The sequence below is a fragment of the Clupea harengus genome, chromosome 9 (genome assembly GCF_900700415.2).
Source record: "Clupea harengus chromosome 9, Ch_v2.0.2, whole genome shotgun sequence".
NCBI lineage: Eukaryota > Metazoa > Chordata > Actinopteri > Clupeiformes > Clupeidae > Clupea > Clupea harengus.
In genome coordinates this window covers 2411854-2423976 of record NC_045160.1, presented here as the reverse complement: position 1 = coordinate 2423976, position 12123 = coordinate 2411854, and the positions used below count along the sequence as shown (strand labels likewise).

At 47.1% G+C, this 12123-nt stretch overlaps 1 protein-coding gene across 1 annotated transcript in view; it reads left to right on the top strand.

Annotated features, from left to right (window-relative positions):
- frem2b (FRAS1 related extracellular matrix 2b) overlaps positions 1–12024 on the top strand; it is a 77031-nt gene extending 65007 nt beyond the window's left edge. The window contains exons 14-24 of the mRNA XM_031573042.2: positions 519–822; positions 1739–1870; positions 2492–2823; positions 5639–5831; positions 6077–6181; positions 6370–6497; positions 6750–6884; positions 7176–7302; positions 7723–7910; positions 8144–8290; positions 9219–12024. Of these exons, the coding sequence (XP_031428902.1) occupies positions 519–822; positions 1739–1870; positions 2492–2823; positions 5639–5831; positions 6077–6181; positions 6370–6497; positions 6750–6884; positions 7176–7302; positions 7723–7910; positions 8144–8290; positions 9219–9776 (2349 nt within the window). The 3' untranslated portion in view covers positions 9777–12024. The remainder of the gene's footprint in view (positions 1–518; positions 823–1738; positions 1871–2491; positions 2824–5638; positions 5832–6076; positions 6182–6369; positions 6498–6749; positions 6885–7175; positions 7303–7722; positions 7911–8143; positions 8291–9218) is intronic.
- The last annotated feature ends 99 nt before the right edge of the window (positions 12025–12123 follow it).

Genomic DNA, 12123 nt, shown 5'->3' with positions numbered 1-12123 from the left:
ACTTTAGTAAAACGGTATAGATGTAATTGAAGTTATACAAGATGTCAAGTTCCCTGTCTTAGTGGTGAAACATCACACACAAGTAATCGTACCCAAACAACCCAAACAGTAACATAGTAGGGAAACAACCACCATACTGAAACTTAAGAATACTTAACCCTAAGGGGTCACAGGCCTGTTGGACTTTTTTAGGTAGTCTTACATGCCTTGATGTTTCCCCTAAGTAAAAACATTGATGCACAAGTGGCATATACGTATGTAAAAGATGAAAGGTTTCTGGGGGTGTTCTTTTTAGGATTCTAGGACAAAAACGTGCGTAGCTTTAAAGGCATATTGACAACAAGAACAAAAAGCTTATTTCACCACCAGCCTCAAAGAGTTATAAATAATGATCAGCAGTTAGCAGTATTGTGTTGTAAACTCAAGCGTCTTTGAGTACCTAGAAAAGCGCTATATAAAATGTAAGTATTATTATTATTATTATTGTTATTAATAAACTCATTTTGTTTCACCTACAGGCCTGCAACCCCAAGTACCCCGACTTCGACAAGACGGGCTCCATCTGCGTGAGCGAGAACATCAACGACACGCTGACGCGCTACCGCTGGCTCATCAGCGCCCCCACCGGGCCAGACGGCGTCACCAGCCCCATGCGCGAGGTGGACTTCGACACCTTCTTCACCTCATCCAAGCTGATCACGCTGGACTCCGTCTACTTCCAGGCCGGCTCGCGGGTGCAGTGCGCCGCCCGTGCCGTCAACGGCGATGGGGACGAGGGCCTGGAGCTGAGCAGCCCCGTGGTGTCCATCAGCGTCGAGGAGGGTGAGGGGGTCAAGCACCACTGCTACTCTGCCTCTGCTTTGACATTATAGAACAAAAGCATTTATGATGTTCAGACATTTCTATAGTTCTTAACCCATTATAATATACATACACACCATATAGACATTGAAGATGTCTCCCCAAAACAAATCAAATAGGGTGGGTTTGTAGGTTTGTGGGGAGGTTTGTTGGAGGGCCAATACATAGCATGTCCTTGAAAAAGAAACTGTTTTTGGATTCCTTAAAAGCTCAGGGTCCCACAAAAATATCTCTTAAACAAAAAGGAATGCGGTGCTCACAGCCTAATACAGCCATGAAGGCTATAGACAAAGACCAGTCTCCACAGGCAGACAGACACCTTTCCTCCAGAGCTCTTTTACCCTTGTCTGCACCACGCTACAGTCTGTGCATACATCAGCTTGCGTAGTCTGGGCTTTTAAACAGCTGACCTTGGCAGCGTGTACTTTACCAGTCAGGAGGAGGAATATGAGCTGAGCTGCGTCTGAGGGCATAATGCCTCTGTTCTGCAAGTCTCAGCCGCAAGAGGGATCATTTTCTTCTAACAACTCGAGGGCAGCTAATTTGACTCATTTTGTCACAAAGCCGCCTCGGCGAAAACGCCGGAAACAGTGAGGGACACAGTGGTTTCTTTTGTACAGTCGAGAGGATTCTGCGTCCCTGTGTTATTACTCCAAGTCTTGTATTACTAAACTCTGCAGGTGTCTGTGTTTGTGTGTTTGTGTGTGTGTGTGTGTGTGTGTGTGTGTGTGTGTGTGTGTGTGTGTGTGTGTGTGTGTGTGTGTGTGTGTGTGTGTGTGTGTGTGTGTGTGTGTGTGTGGCGCCTGAATGAGCTTGGCAGCCGTTTGATAATGACTTCACCTGTAACGATCTCACCCCTGCCGCGTGCCCCTGTCAGGTATGTGCCAGCCTCGGGTCGTGGGCACGGTTGGCGCCGAGCCCTTCTCCGCCAGGCTGCGCTACACGGGAGCCGACGACCCGGACCACCCCAACCTCATCAAGCTGACTGTCACGATGCCACACATTGACGGTGAGGGGCAGGGGATGGGCGGGGGGTGGGGGGGGGGGGTTGTTGGGTGTACACAGGGGGTAGCTGGGGGTAGCTGTCCTCCACTGATTCTGCTCATGAAAGAGATGGAGATTGACCACATTTGGGATGCGCCACAGGGAATGTGGCATAATTAATTGGATCCTCACAGATGGCCGTGCTGCAGGCTCGCTCGAATGGAATGAGAAGCCGCAAGTGGCAGCGGTTGTTCTGCCACCACCCATTCACGCACAGGCAGTCCTCTGCCTTTGTCTTGTTATTGTTTTTTTTGTTTGTTTGGGTTTTTTTTTTTAAAGCGTTACCTGTTTCCTCGTCCGGCACTGGCGCCATCTATTTGTGGCATCAGTGGGCAGTCTCCACTCTCTCGCCTGGGCTTACCCCTTTCATATTCTGTTGTATTAGTGTGCATCTATTACACTGTGCCAAAACTGATGCCTGTCTTCTATGTTGCTGTTGTCTTCCTATCTTCTCCCCCCTTCTACACTCAACTGTTGTCATTTTCTCTACTCTTCAAACCATGTTCCCTTTCCTGCCTTCTCTACTGTCTTCCTCTCTTTTACTCACACCTCCTCTCCTCTCCTCTCCTCTCCTCCACCCCTTCAGGCATGTTGCCCGTGGTCTCCACCCGGCCCCTGTCCAACTTCGAGCTGACGCTGAGCCCCGACGGTACGCGCGTGGGCAACCACCGCTGCTCCAACCTGCTGGACCACCACGAGGTGCAGACGCGCCACGGCTTCCTCACCGAGGCCACGCGCAACCCCGAGGTGATCGGCCAGACCGCGCCCTACCAGTACAGCGCCTCCCTGAGGGGCTCCAACGTACTGCGCTTCTACCGCAACCTCAACCTGGAGGCCTGCCTCTGGGAGTTTGTGAGCTACTACGACATGTCCGAGCTGCTGAGCGACTGCGGCGGAACCATCGGAACGGACGGACAGGTGAGAGGGGCGGGGGGGGCCACGGAACAAGTCCGAAGGGGGTTGGAGTGGTTAAGAATGTGTTGGTGGATATGTTTCGCACACAAAAGTGGTAAACTTGTCATCCTGTCGGCTGTTCAAATGGACCTCAACAGTGTTTTCATAAAGACACAAAAAAATTCCAAGCCTCAAGGTCTCAGTGCTCATGAAATGAAGCTGTCAGGCTGTCTTCGGTTGTGATGGAATGTCACAATTGGGGAAGACATACTAGTGGTGTCTCGCAGCAGTAAAGTCTGACCTCCGCTTTGTGGGAAATGTAGTATTTCCTCTGAAGTGGGTCGTTCTTTGTCTCCCTATGTGGTTTGGTGGTTTTCTTCTCTCTCGTATTGTGGTGAAGGTTATTTACAACCTTTTAAAAACTGCTTGAGTCAGTATGGCTTTGTGAGAGCGTATAAAGAAGTGGCTTGTAAGAATGCCCATTGGAATCCAGGCTCGCTGTGCGGGCATGATGCGAGGTTAAACTATTGCATCGGCCACATTTTCTGACAGCAGCAGCCACCGCTGTTTAACAAACACCTACCTCCTCCCAGGGTTCCTGCCATACATCTTCCGCCTGGAATGGCAGGTCGAGAAAGCGAGACCCACAGACGGATCATAAAAGCTGCTTTACGGCTCCTCCTTGCCTCTCCCTTTTGTTCATCCCCCTTTGTTTCTTTCTGTCTCTCTCTCTGACACTTCTGAAAACAGTCATTGGAGAAAGAAGTGTGTGTGTGTGTGTGTGTGTGTGTGTGTGTGTGTGTGTGTGTGTGGGGGGGGGTGTTACCATCTTCGATCCCGTCCTTCCCCGTGCCTCCCTACTCGCATGCCTCACCACACTGGCTGTTTACATTCGCCGTGGAAACGGGGGTTCTATTAGCTTGGATGGCAGTTAATTAAAAGTGAGAAGTTGTCGCGGAGGGGGCGCCGCGAGGGCAAGGGGCCGCGCCAGGCTAGCGCCAACCCTCAGCACTCATCACCTCAGCTGGAGACCGTCAGTGTAGCCTCTCCCCGATAGCTCCCCGAAGCACTGAGCGCTGACCCGGGTGTTGCAGTCAAATATGAGCTGGCAGACCCACACAGTGTATATGCATGAGGTTGCGTGTGGGTATGTTTTTTTTCTAAGGAGTATCAAGTCTTGTTAAAGTTGGCATTTATCTAACATGGCATGTGTGATTTCATTGGGATGTTTTTCCCCCTCTAGCTTAAGACCTCAGCTGCTAATGGCTTTTGAAAAGTAGAGTATCGTGGCCTGCAGCAATACACAGCCTGGCAGAATTATTGTTGTTCCTTTATCCAGTAGCCACAGTGACACCTAGTGGGGAGAATTCAACATCACATGCATGATTGATGAACACCAAAGTTTTATGTCCCAGAGTTTTGTGTCCGTGACAACATTGTAGTTTGCCTCACAGTTCAGACTCGAAAGATAGAAATGAATAAATTACTTACCCTGATATAGATCCTTTTGTTTCATTTCGGCCCTGTCCAATTGCATTAGCTAAAATCAATTTTCTATTATTCCCAAGCACAGCGTGATGGCTGCCAAGCATATTTATTGATTTTCTTAAAAGTTGCCAAAAGCAGCAGAGCCCAAAACAAGACCGAACTCTACTCCACTCTCCAACCTCCCCGCCCTGTGCAACAGAAAAGCACACCAAAAAAAAAAAACAGGCAGACAGGCACCCTGTGTGGAGACATGCTACAGTCAGCCTGAAACACGCACCTGCGTTTAAACTCTCTGTGGCCTCTGGACCTTTTGAGATATACACACACACACACACACACACACACACACACACACACACACACACACACACACACACACCCTTGCTGAGTATTTGCTCTCCCCGCGCCCGGCACCCCCGGGGCCCAGAGGCCTGCCTCTGCATGATTCCCCCACCAATGCAGGCATATCCCAGGGGTCAGGGGTCACGCAGGAGAGGGATGCTTGGGCGTATAAATCTCTCGCAGGAGGTTGCCGGCTACATGAGCTATGCTTGTCCTCCCCCGCAGGCCGCGTCAGATACCCACGATAAGAGTCTCCCCAGATCATTAGTGCCGACAACAGGAAGAACCAGGACAAATATCAGTCTTACAAATCCATGACGATGATATGTGAGGCCGCCATCTTAATTGCTAAGCACTGGGTGTTTTGGACTGGTTAATGTCCATGATGTATGTGCACGCTCGTTTATTTGAGTGCAAAGGAGCACAGATCATTCCGGAATGTCTGGAAGGTAAATGCCATGTCATGGGGGAGCTCATTGGATAAACGGATTTACCCAGAGATCTCCCCTGGCTGCACTTCATCTAATGGTTTACATGAAGTTGAATTTAAGGGTTTGTGTGGAATACTGGCCTCTAAAAATGCTATATTACTCCACTTAAAAGTTCATAACAAACTCCCTCTTTACCTGTCATGGCTTTGAATGATATCATAGCTTGGAAAAATCTCTACTCTTGCATGTCTCCAGTGAGCAGGAACGTGTTCTTCTTTCGTTTCTTCGCTCATTATTATAAACGTATTCGGCGCTTCACTGAAATACCACAGTTTGACCATAAAAACACCTACAGTAAGCCTGGTGTCGATGGCACGATGCTGTAGAACTTTATTTTAACCTGTATTTTGCTTAGAAAACAATATTGATCAGATGTCTTGCGATTGTCCCCCCCCCCCCCAACTCGCAATACAGAAACACACCACACGCAAACCTCCTGAATGATACATTCAATATTTACTGCATACAACGCTGTCGGATCAGTCACAGGAACGTCACTGTTCCTCTCCGTATGCTAGGTGCTGAACCTGGTGCAGTCCTACGTGACCCTGCGGGTGCCGCTGCACGTGTCCTACGTCTTCCACTCGCCCGTGGGCGCCGGGGGCTGGCAGCACTTCGACCTGCAGTCCGAGCTGCGGCTCACCTTCGTTTACGACACGGCCATCTTGTGGAAGGACGGCATCGGCAGCCCACCGGAGGCAGAGCTCCAAGGTGAGAAGGGGGGGGGGGGGGGACTGGTGGTTAGAGTGAGTGATAGAGAGAAACTGGGGAGAGATAAGTAGCAGCAGATGAGTGGGCGTGATAAGATGACTGGTCTCAGTGTTCAGCATCTAACAGTGATGATATGAAGACTTGGTGAAACACGTGTGCAGCTGTGTGAGCTGCGTTCGGTAGAGGAGATTTGTTTAGCTCAGAGATTGCAGCTGAAGTGATGGTTGGATGGTTTGGTGTTTCAGGGGCCATGTACCCCACCAGCATGCGCATCAATGAGCAGGGCCGGCTGGTGGTCAACTTCCGCACGGAGGCGCGATTCAGGGGTCTGTTTGTGGTTTCACACTCAGGTGAGTTTACCCTTCTCAAATAGATGCTCTCAGTCTGTCAGACACACTGAGAAAGTTCAACTCTCACACACACACACACACACACACACACACACACACGCAATCAACTTCGGGTCAGTGGTCTTGAAATCTTATTTTGAGCTGATATCCTACCATATTATTCATCCACATTTTCTCTGATCTCCCAGCATCCTCTCTGTCCTCCATGGTCATGTGCCCGGATCACCCTGGAGTGACCTTTAACCTTACACTGGTGCGCAGTGAGCCCACCTACAACCAACCCATGCAGCAGTGGACCTTCATCTCTGACTTCTCTGTGAGAAAACCTGTCTACATATCAATTGAGCTTTTTTTTTGGTACTATTTCTTGAGTTTGGTTGCTCTAATTTTAAATGGGTGTTGGAGTTTTTTTATTGCTTATTTATCAATTTCGGCAGGTAGTGCAGAATTAGTTCAGGTATGCTCCTTGATAAAGTTCTTATGGAGTGTGGCTGAAGTTTAGACACTAGACACAAGACATAGACAGACATTCATCATGAGCTGACACGGCTGCTATGTTCTGCCCCAGATCCGTGACTACTCCGGCACGTATACGGTGAAGCTGCTCCCCTGCACGGCCCCTCCCAGTCTGCAGTACACCATCCCACCTGTGTGCAACCCCAGGGAGCCCGTCACCTTTGACCTTGACATCCGCTTCCAGCAGGTGTGGCTCCTGCTATCTGTTTGACTGTTTGCCAGAAATGTTCTTCCCCTGTTTTGGCTTACTGTCTTTCTTTTTTAGGGGGGAGGAACTGTACGTGTTCAGATGTTGTCTTTTATATGCATGTGTATGTATGTGTCTCGAGATATGTTTTCCACCACTTACATGTGTGTTTCTGGTTGGTGTTTGTTATGTGTGTGTGTGTGTTTGTGTGTTTGTGTGCGTGTGTGTTTGTGTGTGTGTGTGTTTGTGTGCATGTGCGTGTGTGTGTGTGTGTGCGTGTTTTAATCACAGGTGAGTGACCCAGTGGCGGCTGAGTTCAGCCTGAACACTCAGATGCTGCTGCTGTCCAAGCGGACTCTGTGGTTGTCTGACGGGTCCATGGGTTTTGGCCAGGAGACCGACACAGCTTTCGCAGAGGGTACATACTGACACACGAGCACAAACACTCTTCTAGAACTCTCACTGTTGTTGTGACGTTCATTCAGCTCAGATGCTCTGCACATGCGTTCTGACATTCATTCTGCATAAGGCCTAAGCTTTTCTATGGCAAGGAAAACCCTGACACACCAACACAGCATTCAGCTACACCAACATGCACCTCAACACACTAACACGGCATTCAGCATTTTTTCATCAGAAAGAATATATAGATTCTTAACAGGCTGTCAGAAATAGCCTGATTAGGGTGATATGTAAGTTAGGCGGTGAGATTGTGTTGGTCCGCACACTGAAGAAATGGAGACTTTATTTTAGCCTCCTTTATTTAAAAGTACAGACTTAGGAGCAAATGTCCTTGGAGGGCACAGCAGTAATGTCTTCCATCTGGCCTCTACTGCAGGTGATATCATTTACGGCCGTGTGATGGTGGACCCCGTGCAGAACCTGGGAGATTCGTTCATCTGTAACATCGAGAAAGTGTTCCTGTGCACGGGGGCGGATGGCTACGTGCCCAAATACAACCCCGACAACTTGGAGTACGGCTGCCTGGCCGACGCCTCCTCTCTGCTTTACAGGTTCAAGATCGTGGTGAGTGGATAAGAGCCCGAGAAATAGAGCCAGACCTGAATCCAATTGAATTGCAGAGGATCAAATCAAATCAACCCTGTCTGAGCCGAGTCCCGACTGAATTATGTTCGGTCGAGATGAAATCTTTAGTTGAAATGTACTTGCTCTGAATAAAAATCACCTGGGAGCAAATAGAATCAGTGGGAACGAGAGGGCAGAAGTTGATTAGTGTGTCTGCGGGCTGTGCTGTGCAGGATAAGGCCCAGCCGGAGACGCAGGCCAGGGCGTTCGGGAGTGTGAGCTTCAACGCACTTCTGGCTGTGGACGACCCCCGCGCCCTGCCCCTGGTGAGGCAGCCAGGCTCAGACGGCTTCAGAGTCGACTCTGCACCCCTCTTCCAGGTGGGTACTGCTCTCATTTTTCCACACTGTTTTTAGAGTGTCTCTTTCTGTGGTGCAGCTGTGCACTTTGAGATTTCCAATAAGTCATTTTCTCTTAATAATTTGAAACGATAAATCATTCATTAGTTCATTAGTAGCATTCACATGTGGGTTGGCCAACCAGCAACTTCCAAAGTGATTTTGTATTGGTAAACAGCTGTCCTTTCAACACTTTACTGACCATTTTTAAAAAGGAAATGTTTGCATACCTCTTAAAATGTAATATAAGACTTAAAGACTCAGTGGGTTTCATTTTATCACCCTGGATGGAACTCTCTAAAGTATTTTGTCACCCATTCTGTTTTGCAAAGCAGCGGCTCCCCCTAGAGGCTCATTGTAATACTATCGTCAACATATCTTAACCTCCAGACACAGTTTTGGGGCAATTAATTAGTAAATTACTCAAAGTGTTTTTAGTTATGTGTTCTCCATTTGCAGTGTATCAAAGGAACAATTGAACGCAAATTGAAAGAACTCCAAGCAGTTTCTCTGCCTGTTTACTTGAAGTTCTCTGTTGGCTCTCTGCCAAGCTTTTGAATGAGCTCTAATGTGTTAATGAGGACAGAATTATAATTAAACACATCATTATACCGTAGAAATATATCATTAAAATACATTCCTCTAACTCTCTTTTATAACTCCCGTTCTTTGACCCTCTTGGATTGGATTGGATTCAAATTATTGTCATTGCACAGAGTACAGGTTTGGTTCATCATCAGTTACTGCTATAAAAGGCAGAATTGGTGGTTTGTTCAAAGCAACAAAATGTACAGAACTATTTGGACCTCTTGTGCAGTGATTGTGCAGTTGTTTGTCTTGTCATAGAAATTGCTGCCTATGCTACTAATGCTGCTGCCACCTCCCCCTCCCCCTCCCCCACCATCTCCAGGTGTCTACTGGGAGGGAGTGGTACATCCACACCATCTACACTGTGCGCTCCCGCGACAATGCCAACCGTGGCATCGGGAAGAGGAGCCTGGAGTACCACAGCCTGAGCTTCGGTCTCAACTCCCACTCTCTAACCTCCGACCTCGCTCTCCCTACGGGTGGAAGGTCGCGGAGGTCAGCCAACGACGTGCCTGCTGTGGCTGACAACATCGGGGCCGACCAGAGCCGGGGCACCAACATGCTCCACATCGCGCTGGACCGCTCTAGGAGCAAGCAGCCTCGGCAGCCGGCCAGGGAGAGGTCAGGGGAGACGCGGGAGGGGGTCCTCCCGCAGGAGGTGAACCAGAGGGACACAGAGGAGGATGAGCAGCTGGTCATGATCATCGGGGTAATGGTCGGGGTGCTGCTGACCGTGCTCCTGGCGGTGGTGGTCGCGGTGATGGTCTCACGCAGCAAGCAGGAGGACAAAATGCCCGGCGCCGCGCCGCGGGCGTCGAGCAGCACTGAACCGATGGTGGTGCGAGGGCCGGAGACCAGCGATGACAGCTCAGAGGTCTGATGGGATCGAAAGGACACAGCAAAAAGAACACCACATGTGGCACAGACTTCTACCTTGATGCATTTTGTTGATGTCGCCGTTGTTTCGTTTTGACTTTTTTCGTTTTGTACCTGTTTATTTTTTGTGTGTGTGTGTGCTATTTTTTTGTTTGTTTGTTTGTGCAAGTGCCTCTTATTTACCTACTTGGGCGTGAGCGGGAGAGAGGGAACAGCAAAAACAAAACTGAACCCTGCAGTGGCTTCCAAGGGCCGTCCTCAATTTCACTGACATGTTTTTTGGGTTACACTGAAAAGCTTACTTGAAACACTGAAGCACTTCTACTGTCACATTGTTGGATTTTTTTTTTACCATTTTCAATGCCACAGTACCCTTATTACCCTTCATGTTTATGGTAAGTCTGCTTCGGAAGAGGTCCTTGGCTTTGTTGTCTATGATGTTTTATCATCCAAATAAAGAAACTTTGTTTTTGATCCAAAGGTGCTAGAGGACTTCTATCCTGTCTGATAGGGGGAAGAATTCAACGACTGCTTCTTGGTTAAGAGAGGACACATCAAAGTTACAACCTCAATGCTACACAGGTGTTAGGCTGTGTTTTACTCTTCTATGTGATTCTTCCGTGCCATCAACCATTTATCATGTGCATTTCTTTTATTATTATTATTATTATTATTATTATTATTATTATTGCACATGGTTGTATTTTCAAACAGGAAATGTGCCCTTAGTTCAAATAATCGCAGTGTTTACACAGTTTTCTTTTTTTTTTGATTGGTCATTGATTTATTTTGCATGCATTCTTTGAATCACATTGAATATCAGTTATCTGCAAGTATACTCAAGCACACCGAGATGGTTTTAATGAAATGAGTGAAGTTGACCCTTACTGCAGCAAGCCTACATACTCATCTACATCTACATACTCAGTGTCACACAAACACACACATACAGTACATACTGACCAGTTATTCTGCTACATCACTACCCTGTTTGCTTGTGTGACTTAATCAACGCCTATCATCACAAATCTGTTGTGACTGGAGTTAATTGAGAAAGCCAGCTAGTCTGGCCTGCTCCAGCATATTTTCATACTCTATTCCACAGAAATCATGTGTCTAATTAAGGTGTTCTTTAGGTAGTCTAGTGGACGAGGACATGGTTTGTGTCCCAGTTTTCAGTCATGCCAGAGTGGTGTTGTAGGCATAGCCTCCTGACATTGCTCTCCAAAGCTTATCTAATATATATACGTATATAAATATATATTTTAAACATATGTGAACATGTTGATAAAACATGTTGGCAGGACTACACTGGTTTGGGTTGATCCATTGGACTAGGTTAAAGGGAACAGTAGTGTCTATCAATGGCTCTTTGTTTGCTGTCATCTGTATCTGCAAGTTGTGTGGTAAATATAGCAGATCTTGTCCTTATTGAATTGTTGACCTGGATATTTATTTATTTTATAAATAAAGTCAGATTATAGAGGAATCTGATAAGTTAGCTATATAATAGATGTCAATCATGTCACATTTGTGAAGTGCAGACTGATAGATTCACAGTTGCCTTCAAAACAGGCTTTTGATGGCATTCGTCAGCCAGTCCCTCTCCTAGCTGTCTCTTGTCTTCCTCGCTCTCCCTGTGCAGTGAATCTTTCGTCAACAGGCACGAACACACACAGATATCCGCAAGGAAAACATGACCTTCAAATTACGTTCAAGTGCAGCGCTATTGGACTCCGCAACAGTATTAAAGTTCAGGCTTCTTTTGTCACACCTGGTAACCGCACAATTAATAAACTCAAATCGATTTGTAAACAATACAAAATGTTGTTTTACTGCTATGCAACTTGCTGAAATATGATAATTTTTTTTCCTCTGATGTAATATTAAAGTTGTCTATTTGTTTTAGTTTTTTTGCCTTCCCATTCTACAGTTGTCTTTGGGTCCACGCTCATATTTTCTACTTGTTTTTTTTGGTTGAGTTTAATGCATTTGTTGCCTGAGTGAGTTTATACACTTGTATCTGTGTATGTACATATGTATGGCAAGCACAACAGTCTGGATGTTTTGGGCTATGGTCAGTATTGACACATGCCTTCGTACTGTAACTATAACACAAACTGCTGAGCTGGTCTGAAAATAAAAGCTGTTTTGGTTTTTTTCCAAAAATATTTTGTTTTTCATTACGGCGCTCATGTTGACAAGTTAGAGCAAACTGCTTTGAGTGAGACGCAACCGCGAGTTTCGGTGTTTTCACCAGCGAGGTAAGCGGTTCCATGTGTCACAAACACGGCAGAAATATTATTATTATATTGTATCAACCGATTTAGCAATTGCATGTCATGAAAGGA